The following is a 15377-nucleotide window of genomic DNA, read 5'->3' as shown; positions in this document are numbered from 1 at the left end:
AGCCAATTGTATGCCATGTCTTAATGTTGAAGCGGAGAAGGGATCTGAAACCTCAGATGGAGTCAAATAAAATATCCAACGTTCTGTATTGGTTAAAAAGAATCTGAGGAAGACGCCATACATTTTAAAATGTTATCCTTATTACTATTATTGTTATTTGTATTACCATTATTAATAGCGTTCATAGTAATATTAGCAGAAGTATTTTGTGTGACGTGACATGTCTGTGTTTCACATTTTATATGGAGTGAGCAGTTCAGTGTCTGAAGCTGCAGGTGTGAGTATATTAGTATGTCATATTACCTTGTGCCTAAATTACATATATCTTACAAACTGGTACAGCGCTATTATCGAGAGTGTTGTGCGCAGGGGACAAGTCCTAAAAAAAGAAGAGGGGGACGCTGACGTCACAACAGGAAGTGATGTCACAAAAGGTGGCTTGCACCATCAGACTCATTGCCTCCCCTCGCTCACCCCTTAGATGCGATTGCATCAAAGAAGCCAGCGCGTGAGCAGCGTTCTGAATGGGCTCCGATCTTGCCCCGGAGAGGCCAAAGAGTGAATGCGTGGCTCCATTTGCTCCAGTTATCGAGCTCCCGGTAAAATAAGTGGGGGATGCTGTCCACCCGCGTGGTACCCCGACTCGAGCCCTGGTTGTGATGATATAAGGATATGTACAAACAAAAACATGAGATTCAAACTTCGCGCACACTTCATAAAGCAAGGTACAGCCATTGGACTGTCTTTCAACTAATCAAATGCTGCCCCCTTCTGTGCTACCAAGTGCAGTTCAACTGGGAGAACTGAGGGGTTGTGTACTGGTTTTTAGGCTAACTGGGGTAATTACCGATGCACAAGGTTTCAGTGGCTTGTGTGTGTGTTTGTGTGTGCATGATTTTGTGTGCACTTGTGTGTGTGAGAGAGAGGTTGAGGGAAGCACAGTGTCTCTGGGGGAGTCATCTAGATATCATGAGTGAGAGGGGGGGTTAGGAGATAATGTGAGTGAAAGAAATTCTCTATGTGTTACACAAACAGCTTGTGTGTGGGTGAACTTATGGGGCAAAAACCTTGTGAGTGGGCGTATGTTTATGACAGAATGTGTATGTGTTTTCTACATTTGAAACCCAGCCAGGACAACTAAGAGCACAAAACGTAACTGCACTGTATTTTGATAATATTGTAACTGAATTCGAAGACGAAATAATTCAAAGAAGAAAATAAAATGCAGAAGAAACACACCAAACTGAAGTCAAAACTAAAGTACACATTTGCAAAGAACTTGGATAGCAAAAAATGAACAACCGCGCTGACTGCCAACAGAAAGCTCAACTCTCTCAGGCGTTGAATCCCCATTCATTGCTTAATTTAAGCCGGTGGTTTCTGGTGCCTACACTTAATTCTCACCACATGGTGGCGCTGTCTGTCTAATTTTGAGATCTTGACAACAACCCTTTATTAATTCGATATATATATAAAACATTTATAATACCTGCCAACCACGCTGTAAGAAATCGGGTTGTGGGTTGACTGGGGGTGTAAACCCTGGTCAAACAGCAACCACAATCCTTGTCATCGAAAGGCACAAGCAAACCCCAAATTAATCTGTGCTCTCTCCCTGGTAGCTTGGCACAGAGCAGTCAGGCTTAACTCAGAGGCAAAGTGTAAAGTATTAATGCAAAAGAGTGGCAGTCCTTCAGCAGCACAGCAGTCCTTCTTCCTGGCCCTCACCTTATCTGACAACGTGTAAATTTTTTTCTTAACAGGTGGACTCTCTCCAGTATCTACATCATTGACGCACAAGTGTGTGACTCCAGGGTTGAGCGAGAACAGATAACTGAGCTGCCCCAGTAACTGGTGACATTCACTCTGCTGCTCTCGGGTCAGTGTAGGAGAGAGGTTGACACCCTCCACTGACCATTCGTGTCATGAGAAGCAGGCTCATTTGGGACCTCTCAAAGTGTGGTTTGAGGACATTCACTTGGAGCACCCTTAAGGTGTCTCGAGGGGTCCGAAATGAGCATGCTTCTGGTGACAGATGAACGAAGTAGAAGAGGACAGCGAGCCTCTCCCTGACCTCCTATCTGTATGTATCAAGATAAAACAAGATTTAAAAGCCTCTGAATTGCTCATTCACTTTCTGAACAATCAGAAAACACATGTTCCTTGCAGCTTAAGTTCCATCACCAGACGAATAGGTGCTAAAAATAGTTAGAAGTTGATCAAATCTGACTCACTCGAGCAAGTGGGCGAGTAGATTTTCCAAGGCCTGCTGGAGGGTCCACCCTCAACTTGCGAACCAGCAAGCTCAGGCAGGTCATCCAGGGTGACAGTGTCCTCCTCGATTGGCTTGGGGTCATCCTTATCAGGTGCTCAGTCAACCTCAACCGTGGGTACTTCAGGGGCTGGTTTCCCATGCCCCTTGTTGTTCCTCTTCTTGGCAACTGTCTGTGCCATTAGTCCAGGCTGTAGACGCTCTTTACTCCCTTTGCTGGCAGCCATGGACCTTGTGGTCATACAGATACATTCCGGTTCAATAGATGCAGGTCCAGTCCTTCTCACCCAGGCAAGATGGCAGCAAGCTGCAGGTCAGCACTAGACGGACACAGGGGGGGGGAAGGGTTGTTTGAGGTGTGTCCTGCCTTTCTAGGGTGACTTATAGCCAGGCTGAATAGACCTAGCAGAATTTAGAGTAGTGAGTAGTGGGAGGAGTTAAATGGACTGTGGGGGCCTCTCACAAGGCTGTCTGCACCTCCTGGAGTGACCCTGGCCTGGACCAGGCGGAACTGGTTTATGTATGACTGTGCAACTTTGTTTGTACCTACTTCAAAGGGAAATATGGAATAAATATTGGGGCCCTGATCACAGAACTTTAGAACTCTTTTTGATCAAGAAACCTGCCAAGAATAAGAGCTGGGAAAGCTGTGGGGAGAGACTACCACTTTGCTGGGTGCTTTGCTATGTTGGCTTAAAGTCGCTGCTTCTGTCTGCATTGAAAGTACTGGACGTTCCCTACCACATCTGTTTTCCCTTAGTTTCTCCAAGGGTTTGAGGTAGAGGTTCAAGAAGTCTCAGGAACAACAAAAACTTCAAGTTCATCTGATACCAGCACTGGAAACTGGAAACTGTGTGTTTTGTGCTGCAACAGAAGAAAAAGCAACCTGACGCCATCAACAAGGCTGCTGCCGGCTCCTTGACCAGAAGGCACCACAGAGGACACTGCCGCACTTTGCACTGCAACCCTGGTCTCATCAATGACATCATTTGATATTGCCACTGAGCCACTGCTTGCATAGTGACCTGTGGGCACTGCAGTTTGTACTGCCTCACTTCATTCTGCCACCCTGGTATCCTCGAGGATGCCTCAACACCATCACTGACGCCACTGCCTGTACTGTGACCTGTGGACACTGCTCACTGAGAACACAGAGCACCGTCCCGCTTCGCACCTCAGCCCTGGTCTCACTGACGACGACACTCCAAGCCGACATCTACACCGCTCGTATGTTACACAATGCACCACCCTGTCCCACACCACAGCCTTGGCCCATCGACATTGGTGCCATTGGCTCCAGTTCGTCAACCTGCGACAGCGCTTCAGCAACAACAATGCCGCTGCCTGCACAGTGACCTGCCAGCACCACGATGAGCACCGTCCAACTTTGCACCTCAGTCCTGGTCTCACTGACACTGCTAGATGCCTTCATCAAGCCACTGCCTGCACCATGTCCTGAGGGCACCGCACGCCACACCACTGCACTTCACACTGCAGCCTCGATGCCCGCCAACGCCAGCGCTCCTGACTTTACCCACACAGAGTGTGATCTGCAATGCATGTGAGATCAAGGGCCTGATGACTTCTGTACCGACCTCTAGAACCGACGCGGCTCTTCAGAGCTCATCACAAGGTCACCGACACCCTTCATCTCTAAAAGAACTGTTTGCAGGTCTTCCAGACACCGTAGCTTGCCTGCAATGACACAGTCAGCCAGAACTGTTGGATTTGTTTGTTCACGATGCTGTGATAGCCCCAGTTGGAGCTATTGACTTCAAGGCACTGTTTTTAATGTCTATTTTCACTTTAGTATTATTTTAAGTAACTGTATGTTGGACTTTATCGTTTTGGTCTTGTTTTACACAGATAAATATCGGCGTTGTGTGTGCAATGGTTATTTTAGAAGTGTAACTCCTTTATCCTGACTAGGAAAAAAAGTCCCTACTTGGACACATTAACAACCTGCTAACTAGAGACCCAATTTCGAACAGTTGCCATGTTTTAGGGAGTGAGCACATGCACCTTAATATTGGTCACAGCTGTAAAGTGCACATGGTCCTATGGCCAACAAAAATACATTTCAGCAAAAATAGGAGGAAGGAGGCAAAATGTTTGGGGGTGACCATGACGGGGGAGAGCCAGGTCTAACACAGTTGCTCTGAGTTAACCTAAGGGTGACAAATCAATGCATTACAAAAAGAAATAATATAATTTTTTTCTTGAACCACCTTTGATGGCATGTGAGGGTATATCAAGTAATCGGTCAAACATACATTACTTCTATCATAAACCAAGGAGTTCTACCAATCAGTCAGTGACTCAGGCAATCAATTAACCAATCAATCCATGGGTGATAAAAGTTTGTGTGCATGCAGTTAAATACCTGAAGAGGGTTTAGTAGCACAAATAAGTAGTTCAACAAAAGAGAGCTTCCATCGATGAGCAATGGAATTCCAATTGCCCAAGTCAATCCGAACTGTGGTGTGCAAAAGACAACAGCTCTGACCAGCTTCTTCACCATCTCCTCATCCTCCAATGGACCATCTGAAACTGATGGCCTCATAAGTGTTCGAATCACAACTACAAGTCCAATAAAGTTCCCTAGGAGAATTATTATTGTTGGGACTGTAAAGGCATAAGAGGCACCAAAGGAACTTTCCAACCAACACACGTCCTTCTTCCGGTAGTGGTTCTGAGGGTTGAAATGGAAGAAGGTGATGCATGCAATGATGATAGGGCAAGCGTAGCCCAGTATCACTGTAAGAGCGATAAACTCTCGCTTTGTGACATGATGAAATACGAAAACCAGGCGGCTCACCAAGAAGAAGGTTTGGACCAGAGTCCAGAAGAGGAAGGCAAGGAGAAAAACATGATTGCAGAAGGTTAGCACAAAGCAGACTTCCTCATGGTCTCTGATCTGGATAATACCACCTGCAAGGAAGGAGATATTACTCAGGAGCAGGCAAAGAGAAATGTTTAGGATAATCACATGTCTGTAGCAAGCCATGATGTGCGTAACATCGTGAAGGAGAGCTGTCTGCAGCATAATGCAAAGCGATAGGGAAGCCATGGAGATTCCAAGACCAACATTAGTTATATAACTCAGAATGGCGTCATTCTTACTGTCGATCTGTGACTTTGATCCTGTCATTAGAACCGCGTAAGAGGTGAGGTGGCTGCAAATGCAGGTTGTGACCCCATTGGTCACCTCTGTCCGGCATCCTTCTGAAGACCACTTCTCCAGGGTAGTGTTCCAGAAGACGCAACGGGCACTTTCATCGCACGATCTTTTCTTGCAGTTAAATGTCATATTAACATTAGCTACATGGTTCCTTATGTCATTTACAAGCATTATATTAGTCATAATCTCACTGGAAATGTCATAGCCATTCACTAGTGCGCTAGCGTCCTCCATATTATTTGGAAAACCAGTTCCCAAAGTTTTGAAAATTACTGATGTGAAACGAATTGTGCAGTTGAAAGAGGAAAGATTCCCTTCCGCTTGACTTGGAAAGGATACATTGACCCATGACGTGAACAGCGCAATGCTGCTGTTAGTGTATTGGCTGCAGGGGCTGGGCACGCTGTAAAGTTCAATGTTTCCATATGTTTTGTTGATGACCTCTTCGCTGCCTCCCAATCCCGTCAACAGATATTCCATGGAAGTCAGAAGCCGACTGCCCAACTGGCTTTGTCCCACCGTTGCTGCTACCCATGTGTTTGGATTCAGAAGTTTGTCCGCAATCGCGATGACATCCTACAAGTGAAAGAAAGCAGATATCAGACGCACCTAGAAGTTTTAAAGATTTTATGCACCCAACATTTCAATTTGTCAATATCATTTGTTTCCTTGCTTTATTCTTGAGAATTAGTATAAACCTGATGATCACAGGCTCTGCTCTGAAACCGTATTGGTCCTTTCTAATCTTGAACACTTAAGTGTGTTGAGTCAGACATATTGGCCATTGCCCTTACAGAAATTTGATGCACCTACTTTTTTTGGACCTTCTGGATCTTGTGATTGTGGCGGTGATGCAAGCATTGGTAGGGTGTACCCTACTTCCAGATGGAACACTCCCCTGGCTGCTCTTCTATCTTAAACCTCACGTAGTCAAAGAGACTAAAGGATGGGTCCCGAACTGGATGATAATGAAAAATCATATGATTCTAGAAGAAGTGCTAAAGCCGTAGTAAAACCCACCGGTGGAATTTACTCCACCGCGCTTTCTTTACGGTGGAGGACAATTCCTACCTTCTGGCAACTGCCTCATTTCTCTGCTAAGCCCTTTTTTAGGGGCTCTTTAGTCACCAGGTTATGGCTTGACTTTTTTTCCTTTTCAATAGTACAACATCTTTCTCTCCCTCTCCTCGTGAATATGCCATCTGCTAAATAGAAACACAAGTCCAGAACCTGACATGTGGTAACCAAGTAAAGAGCCAGATTAGTCAATGTTAGGTACTATCAAAACCCAACAAAGTTGCTGTGCTTAGGGCATAATGCCACATCTGCAACAACACCAATAAGAATTTATGGCCAACCAGCACACACATTCATAAAGCATCATTAAAGCGTGTTTGCACAACACCGCGAGCACCTCTATGTAGTCAGATGAATATTGTTCATGACCTTATGTTCAAAGCTCACGCGAGATACCAGCAGGAACTGGTTTAGGAAGACATATTCTGCTCAAACCAGTTGACCACAAGGGAATAATCATGGAAAATTAAACACCCACAAAACCTTGCAAAATTCCAGTAATGCAACATTTGTTTTGTGAGTTCCACAAATTCTGCAGAAGTTAAAAAAATATCACCTATGCATACCCATAACACTGTGGGAAGACCAGAGTGCCTGCCATAACCACCAGCCGCCCCTGTTCAGTAGCTTTACCTGAAGGTCAGAACAGATCTTTGACCACTGAATCTATTGCTGGCCTACCTTCCATGCATGCACAGGGCTGCGTTAATCATTGTCATTACTTATTGTTAGTACAGTTATAAAGCATGCCGGATGAATGACGTTACAACGCATGCTTTTATCACGCATGCCTTTACAACACGGTTTTTACAATGCATGCCTTTACAACGCATAGTGCTTTGGGGCGCTGGATAGTGAATAATTTAATTTACTATTCCAACTCCAGTCCCCGTGGATAGTAGAGAAGGTGTTGGATAGTACATTAAACCTATTCCCTATCCTAGAGAGCCCCCCAGCACAATGCGTTGTAATGGTTTGCGTTGTAAAAGTTGCATCGTAAAGGCACTGCGTGGTAAAAGTTGCGTTGTAAAGGATGTTCCCCAAGCATGCCATACCTTAAAAGGGGCATCTTGGTTCTAAAAACCATCAGAAATAACCTCACCAAAACTATCCACAGAATGTAACACAACAGTAAACCAAAACAACCAAGCAATGCGAGCTTCCCATGGTCAATGTAAATGGGACCAGACAGATTAAAGCACACCTACAATAACCACGGGAAAGTATTACAAGAATAAACTAAAACAATCAAGTTTTAGGGCTTTTTCTAACACCAAATGGATATAATTATGATGTAGCTCAATTGGCAAAGAATTCCAAAGCTTGGTGACCAATGGCCAGATGTAGGTAGCCCAATACCGGTCGGTAACGGCCGAAATTACCGAATTTCGGCCGTTACAGACCGGTATTAGGCTATTGAGATATAGGTGGCTACATTTCAGATTCGGTAATTTACAGAATCGGTAATTTAAGGAATATGTAAATTACCAATTCCTTAAAATACCGAATCGGTAAATTACTGAATCTGAAATGTAGGGATCACTCAAATGAGTGAATTGCATTGTTAAGGTTTCGGGGCCAGATGTAGGTAAATATCATTTACCGATTCTAAAATACCAAATTTTACAGATTCAGTATTTTAGAATCGGTAAATGATATGTAGCTAATGATTTGGTAAACTTTACTAAATCGGTAAAATTCGGTAAATACCGATTCGGTATTTACCGATTCGGTATTCCCCATTCATTCCTATGGGCCTGGAGGCCCATAGGAATGAATGAGAATAACCGATTTGGTAAATACCGAATCTGTAATAGGGGGTAGACCTACAAGGGTGGTAGGGTGTCACATTGAGACCCTGTTGCACCCCTGTATAGTGCATGGGTGCACATGTGGCAGACATACATGCCCTAAGGGCATGTATGTCTGCCACATGGCACATGGCACTAAATAAAAAAAAGCACAACATTTCTTTTTAAAAGGTATTCGGAATTTACCACCAACTCATCTGGCCCTCGGTTTTTACCACCTAATAAAAGTTGGTGGTAAATATCGAAAACCTTTGAAAAAGCAAATTTGTGCTTTTTCAAAAGTGCCATGTGGCAGACATACATGCCCTTAGGGCATGTATGTGTGCCACATGTGCACCCATGCACTATTCAGGGGTGCAACGGGGTGTCAATGTGACACCCTGCCAACCTTGAATGTGTTCCCCCAATACCGAATCGCTATTTACCGTTTCGTTAATTCCGATTCATTTCTATGGGCCTCCTGGCCCATAGGGATGAATGGGAATTACCGATTCGGTATTTACTGAATCGGTAATTACAGAATATTACTGATTCGGTAAACTTTACTGAATACTTACCTCCATACGATTTACTGATTCTGAAATACGGAATCGGTAAAATTCGGTATTTTAGAATCGGTAAATGGAACTTACCTACATCTGGCCCCAAGTGAGGTAAAGAACGTTCACCAGACCTACGGTTTTGAAATTCTAGGCAACACAAAGTGACACACAGAGGCAGAGTGAACAGTTGAATGAAACTGGAACTTTCAGAGTCCATTGCATTGTGACATGTGCTAAAACTCTTGCATGGCACCTCCTGTTTTTGTGTATCTCTACTGTGAATCCTTATTTTACCGATCTGTAAATAATAGATTTACTATTCCTTACTCCGCATTGTAATACCTCGAAGATATGTGCACCGCGTTGGTACATATATGTGGAATTAAGTATATAAAATCTAAACTTACTAACCTTTCGATAAATATTTAAAAAAGAAATTTAGTCCCACCGATATTGTGGGTTTGATATTCAAGATGCACACTCTCCTAGTGGCCATGGAGGCGAAAATAAACTATGTTGGTTGTAAGGGCTAGGTTTACTTTCTGTAGTTTCTCCCCTCAAGCTCTCAGCAATCCCCTCAGTGGCAATCAGGGGGAAATATCGTTTACAACAAAACTTTTACGACGCAAAGCTATTAAAACGCAGGTTTTACTACGCATACCTTTACAACGCATTACACTGGTGGGCGCTCTAGGATAGGGAATAAGTTTAATTTACTATCCAACACCTTCCCTAGTGTCCACGGGGACTGGAGTTGGAATAGTAAATTAAACTATTCACTATCCAGCACCCCAAAGTGTAATGCGTTGTAAAGGTATGCGTAGTATAACCTGTGTTGTAACAGCATGCGTTGTAAAAGCATGCGTTATAATGTCATACATCCCAAGCAGGAGGCTGTTGAGAGACTAACCGTGGGAGAAGATGTGAGCCAGTAATGTCATGAGTGTCAGGGAGTACTTGTTGTCACATCTTCAAATATTGGCTTTGATACACACACACTCAATAGCAGGGGTGCAACTAGACCCAAACTTTGGGGGTTGGGAGTGACTAACACTTCGAACTGTGCTGGCAGAGCCATCTTCATAACTTGAGTGAAAATGACTTATAGGGACTCCTTCACTCTTGTGGAGCAATTCATAATAAGGGAGGTCCTTTTCTGGGTAATATTTGGTCAGCGATGCACCAAGGGCCACTGGGGTGAGCTATACATTCTTTACAGAGGTTGGGGGTTTTCCTGAATGAGTTGTAAAAGAATGAATGGAAAATGTTGCACTTTATACAACTTGGGCCAGCTGACGTTTCACCATGAGAGCATATATGAGGTGTGGGGTGAACACGTGTTAGGGACTATTATAGATTAGGGCAACATCCATTATACGGTTTCAAAGTGTCTCAAATACAGTCACAGACTGTCAAAACGTCTGCTGTTCAACTAATGTTTGCACTGAAGGAGGGGCACATTTTGACAGATTTCAACGCAGGTGGTCTGTGCCCGATTCGCAAAAGAAATCTGAGACAAAATCCTAACTTTACGACTTTTGGTATTGAATAAGGGCATTTAGGAGAAGTAAAGTTAGGATTTTGTCTCAGTTAAACTTAGGTGTAGGACCAAACTCAAGTTTAACTTCGACAAAATCCTAACTTTACTTCTCCTAAATGCCCTTTTGTGAATACCGAAAGTCGTAAAGTTAGGATTTTGTCTCAGATTACTTTTATGAATCGGGCCCTCTTTCAGTAAACTAGATGGTACACAGTCAAGGTGCAAAGGACATACATGGGCTGAAGGTAACGGGGCTCAGAGTGAGCAACGAGACAGGAGCTGAAACACCCAGGTGATAAGTCAGCACAAGGAGTGGAATTAGATGCCAGAGGATGGACAAGAGTGGGAGGTCACTCACTCCTTGATTCACAAGGCAGCTGAGGGTCCAAACCCCAGCAGCAAGCAGCCACACAGGGCCCCCCACCATGGTGAGCTCCATAAAGACTCAGCAATCTCCCAGTCATAAATACAGATGCACCAGCAGCAAACTGCACCAGGAAGACCATGAAATAAAGATGCCATCCCACAAAAGATGGTGGCAGTCTGCTACAGTGCTGCCAAGGGATCCTGGAGTAGGCCCCAAGGAATTAGCTGCAAAGTGTGCAAAAACCTGGTGCTACTAGTATAGATGCATGGCCCACAACACAATTAGGCAGGGATTTGGCAGATGTATGTTGAGGATCACATGATACCTCTACCAAGCACTGATTCTGAGCAACAATATGCCTCTAGCATGAGTTCTGCAACCTTGCAGTGGGATAGTCTAGAATGGAGGTCTCCAGCCTTTTCTATAGTCAGAGCTACTTCTGATCAATGAAATCATCCAGACCTACACCCTAATATGGATTAGATAAGATTACACGAAGGACAATCAACTTCCTTTTTATGGCACTCAGTCCTGATGCAGTGGACACAGAGCACCAATGCAACATGAGCTGTAACCAAAATGTTTACCTGTAAAGTCCCCAAAAACAGTTTTTTCCCTTTGTTCTTACTTGTGTTTCACCTCGGTTTGTGGTCTTTCTCTTGTAATACATTGGATGACACTCCTCTGATTATGTAAGCTAGGACACAAAATATAACACTCATCTAGCTAATTGTGCTGAAGTGTATTCGTTGTTCGCCCCTGGACACTCACAATCAAAAGACAAGGGGGCATATTATGGAGTGGTGTGGCTCACTGGTTAGAGGCGGCAGACCCGGATGCAGAGAACTGCCCGGGACCAGGGTTCAATTCCCGACGCGGCAGGGTTCTGGACCAGGATCAACGGACTCGATAATTCTCGCCTCGGTGCCTACTCTAAACAGGGATCACACTCGGCAACTCTGGGCTTTAAGCTTGCCTCATCTCTACAACGGCCCCCCACAGACGCCGGGGATGCCTGGCTTCACCTTGGAGATACCCGGAAGGGACCATCTCACAGGGAAAGCCAGGACGGGTTCCCCAGCGGTCTTCAGCGCCAGGACACCCCGAGATGGGGTAACAGTGCGCTTTACAAGTATCATCATTATTATTATTATTATCAAGGCAGGCAAAATGAAATTATCTCCGCTTTTGTGGCCGATAATTTCATCGCCCTATTAGTTAGTGACAGCTTTTAGGCGATAGCGAGCGGTTTGGGGCCCGCTTAGCATGTCAGCGATATTTATCGCTAATGACATGCAAAGTGGGCGTACCCAACCTGTTAACGACTGAAAGCAGTCGCTAACGTCGCTATCGCCTATTAGCAAGGCAGGCATAGCGATAAAAAAATTCACGCTAAGTGCGGATTTCGCTAAAAACTAACGCCTGCTGAGACCAGTTCTTAGCCATTATATCCAATGGGAGGTGGATATTCTGGCTAAGACCCTATTGACGATGATGCATGAATATCGCTGGTTTTCCAGCGATATTCAAGCATTTCACCGCTATCGACTGTTATTTTATCTCATTGGAGATAAACGTTGCTAATAGCAAGTTATCTCTGAGATAAAACCTTGGCGATAAAAAAAATGTTGCTAAGCGTCTTTAGCGATAAATATCGCTAGTTGTTGATAATATACCCCAGAGCTTTTTAAACATGTACATTACTTTTTGAACTAGGACCTTGAACTAAGTAAAGATCTACATATCTATGTCTGCATGCCCACGGAAATACCTAAGGAAAGACACATCAATGAATGAGAAGCTTAACTTAGGAAGTTTAGTACTTTGAAAGACAGAGGATGAGAGAAAGAAAGAAAGAGGAAGAAGAGAAAGGATAAAGAAAGGAGACGAGCAGGAAAGAAGAAAACAGGGAATGTTATAAAGAAGCAAAGTATAAACAGAAATACCAGGAATGGAACATAGAAGAAGAACAGACGTGAGGACGGAAGGGAAGGAGGGAGGACATAACGATTGATGGTGAGAATGGAAACAGGAAAGAAGAGAAAGAAAGAATGGATGGAGAGAAAGGGTGCAGTGAGAGGAAAGAATGAGAGGAAGAAAGGAAAGACTCAGGGGTAAAAAGAAATAAAAAATGAAGGAAGCGAAGATGCAAAGTGAAAGAACAAAACAAGGTACAAAGGTGAGAAGCAAAGGAAAGAAGGGATGAAAGAAAGAAGCAATGAAATAGAGAAAGAGAGAATGAAGCAAAAAAGGAACAAAGGCAAGAAAGAAAAGAGAAGAGATGGGGTGAAGGAGAGAGTGAAATAGGAGAGACAGAAACAAATAAGAAAAGGATAGGAAGATACAAAAGGAGACCCAGAAAGGAGGAGAGACAGAAAGAAACAAACGAGAATCAAAACAGAAAGAAGTCAAAGAAATAATAGAAAAACAGATCAGAGAATGTTCATTTAGCCAATTATTGGTAGTCAGGCTACAAAGAAGAAATACAAAGAAGAAAGAAAGAGACAGAAAGGATGGTAGAGAGAAGGGCGAACATGAAGAAAGAATTAAATAAAGAAGCCAAAGAAATAACACAAAAAGAGATAAAAGAATTTTCATGGAGCCATTTATTTGCAGTCTGGCGTCTTACCAGGCAGCAGCTCAACATTGTTTACTTAACAAGATGGTGGACCGCATGCTGCTCCTGCACTGTACCTTGGACGCCTCACATAACCGGGGGGCAGGGGTTTTAATGTGCATCATTAGAAGAATGGCTGCTGCAAACTCCAGACCTCCCTTGACAAGCAGCTACTCCAGCATAGCCTGCAAGCAACTGGTTACCTGTGATCAGCCTGTTGGAGACCCCTAGTTTTGAGGTATCAAAAACTAATCCCATTATTTCTTTGATTGCCCGAAAAGAAAACAAACATTCAAAACCCTGAAACTCTGCAGGTTAAAAGTACAGAGGAGCAGAAAGCATAGTGACTGCAGCCAGCAAACTCCTCTTTCTGTCTTTCTGCCAACACTCCTCTTTATGCCCGAGGATTACATAGCCCAAATTGTATGGTACCAGTACCTCATTCATTTTGGGATACATGTTACATGCATTCCAGACTTACCTATGTTGTGGGTGTAAATTGAAAAACGTATTTTTGGTCATTATCCAAAAAACATGAATCGCGTAATTCTTCAGAAAGGCATTACCACTGCAAGTCCTCGAAGTTAGGTTCAAGTAATGTATGCAAATACAGTATCCACTCAACAGCACATTTAACCTGTTAACCGCGGCGGTAATTCCGCCGCGGTGCAGGCGTTTCCGTGCGCGGGCGGGGCCACGTCGGCCATTGGCCAACGGCAGCACTGGGGAGGTAGTGCTGCCGTCGGCCAATGGCCAACGGCAGCAATTAAAGGGTTAAAGAAGACAGCTAAACATGTACAAATCACACATCCCACAAAAACAGCTATTTATTTAGACAAACACAGTGGATCCTATTTAAAAAGATAAAGGTGATTGTAAATGTAAGTTTACAACCAAATTCCCCTTACCTATGCATGTCTAGATTTCACATAGGGATTTCTGGCAGTCGTAAACGCTTCTACAGGTGTGGAGATTTTGGCCATGGGTGTGTAAAGCTGCGCATCCGTAAATCACACTAAAGGGTGGAGTTGGGGCATTCGTGGGCATTTCAAGGCATGGTTGGCTTGGTTTGTGAGCGTTGAGAAACTTCACACATTTCCTTCTACAGCCTGGAAAGGGTCATATTTGTATCTCGTTCTAGGATGGAAAGGGAAATAGATCTTACCCAAATGTTGTGGGGTGGAAAGGAAGCTGCCCATAGAGAACATATATTCCGAGTGGAGAAATGACAAATGTTTTTACTTAGGGGACTCCATTCCCCTTGTTCGAGTTCTCCACCGCGGAATTTGTGAATTTCAAAAAGTAATATATCTACGCTTGAACGCAGATGTATAGCTCTATATGTATATTTTCTTCTGTTGGACATGGCTCTTCTTGGGGGATTTCCCTAAAACGATTAGATTTTCTCCTCCTGGTTTTTGCTGATTCTTGTTTCGTGGCCTGGAATGCATTGAAAGCACGCGTGCCCTCCTGCACATGCTAGGAAGCGGTGCTTATCTAATTGATTTAAGTGTTGTGCCTGTGAACACCCTGTAAAGAGGTATACTACACACCCAGGCTGGTACTTCAGTGGCTACTAGTAAGCCGCAGCACTGATTGTGCCACCTACAAGAATAGCCTTTCAAACCTGTCTCGAGCCTGCCATTGCAGGCCTTTGTGCGTGCAGTTGCACGTATGCACAGGTTGGCATCTCAAAACCATAAGCCAATGCTGGCTGGGCGGCTCCCTACCACTAGGACAGCCCTAGGGTAAGCCTTTAGGGGTAGTGCAAGGGGTAGGGGAAAGGCAGGGCTCCCTGCCCCAGTAGTGAATAATCCCCATGAGGGTTTTCCCTACTTAGGAGGGCTGCTCTTCCCATGGGTGAACATGGGGGAATTGCAGAATGACTTTTAAACTACAGTTTTATCTTACACCAGGGAGTAGTCTCGTGGTGTTTTCAAACATGTCTTAAGCCTGCATTTTAGGCCTGT

The 15377-nt window shown here is 44.1% G+C and overlaps 1 protein-coding gene across 1 annotated transcript in view; it reads right to left on the bottom strand.

Annotated features, from left to right (window-relative positions):
* The window catches only part of LOC147709581 (adhesion G protein-coupled receptor F1-like), a 42838-nt gene that overhangs the window by 16797 nt on the left and 10664 nt on the right, over window positions 1-15377 (bottom strand). Inside the window, exon 3 of the mRNA XM_086926052.1 lies at window positions 4656-6029. Coding sequence (XP_086782178.1) covers window positions 4656-6029 — 1374 coding nt within the window. The remainder of the gene's footprint in view (window positions 1-4655; window positions 6030-15377) is intronic.

Source organism: Lissotriton vulgaris, chromosome 6 (genome assembly GCF_964263255.1).
Source record: "Lissotriton vulgaris chromosome 6, aLisVul1.2, whole genome shotgun sequence".
NCBI lineage: Eukaryota > Metazoa > Chordata > Amphibia > Caudata > Salamandridae > Lissotriton > Lissotriton vulgaris.
The sequence above is the reverse complement of the archived record's forward strand: the minus strand, read 5'-3'. Positions and strand labels throughout refer to the sequence as shown.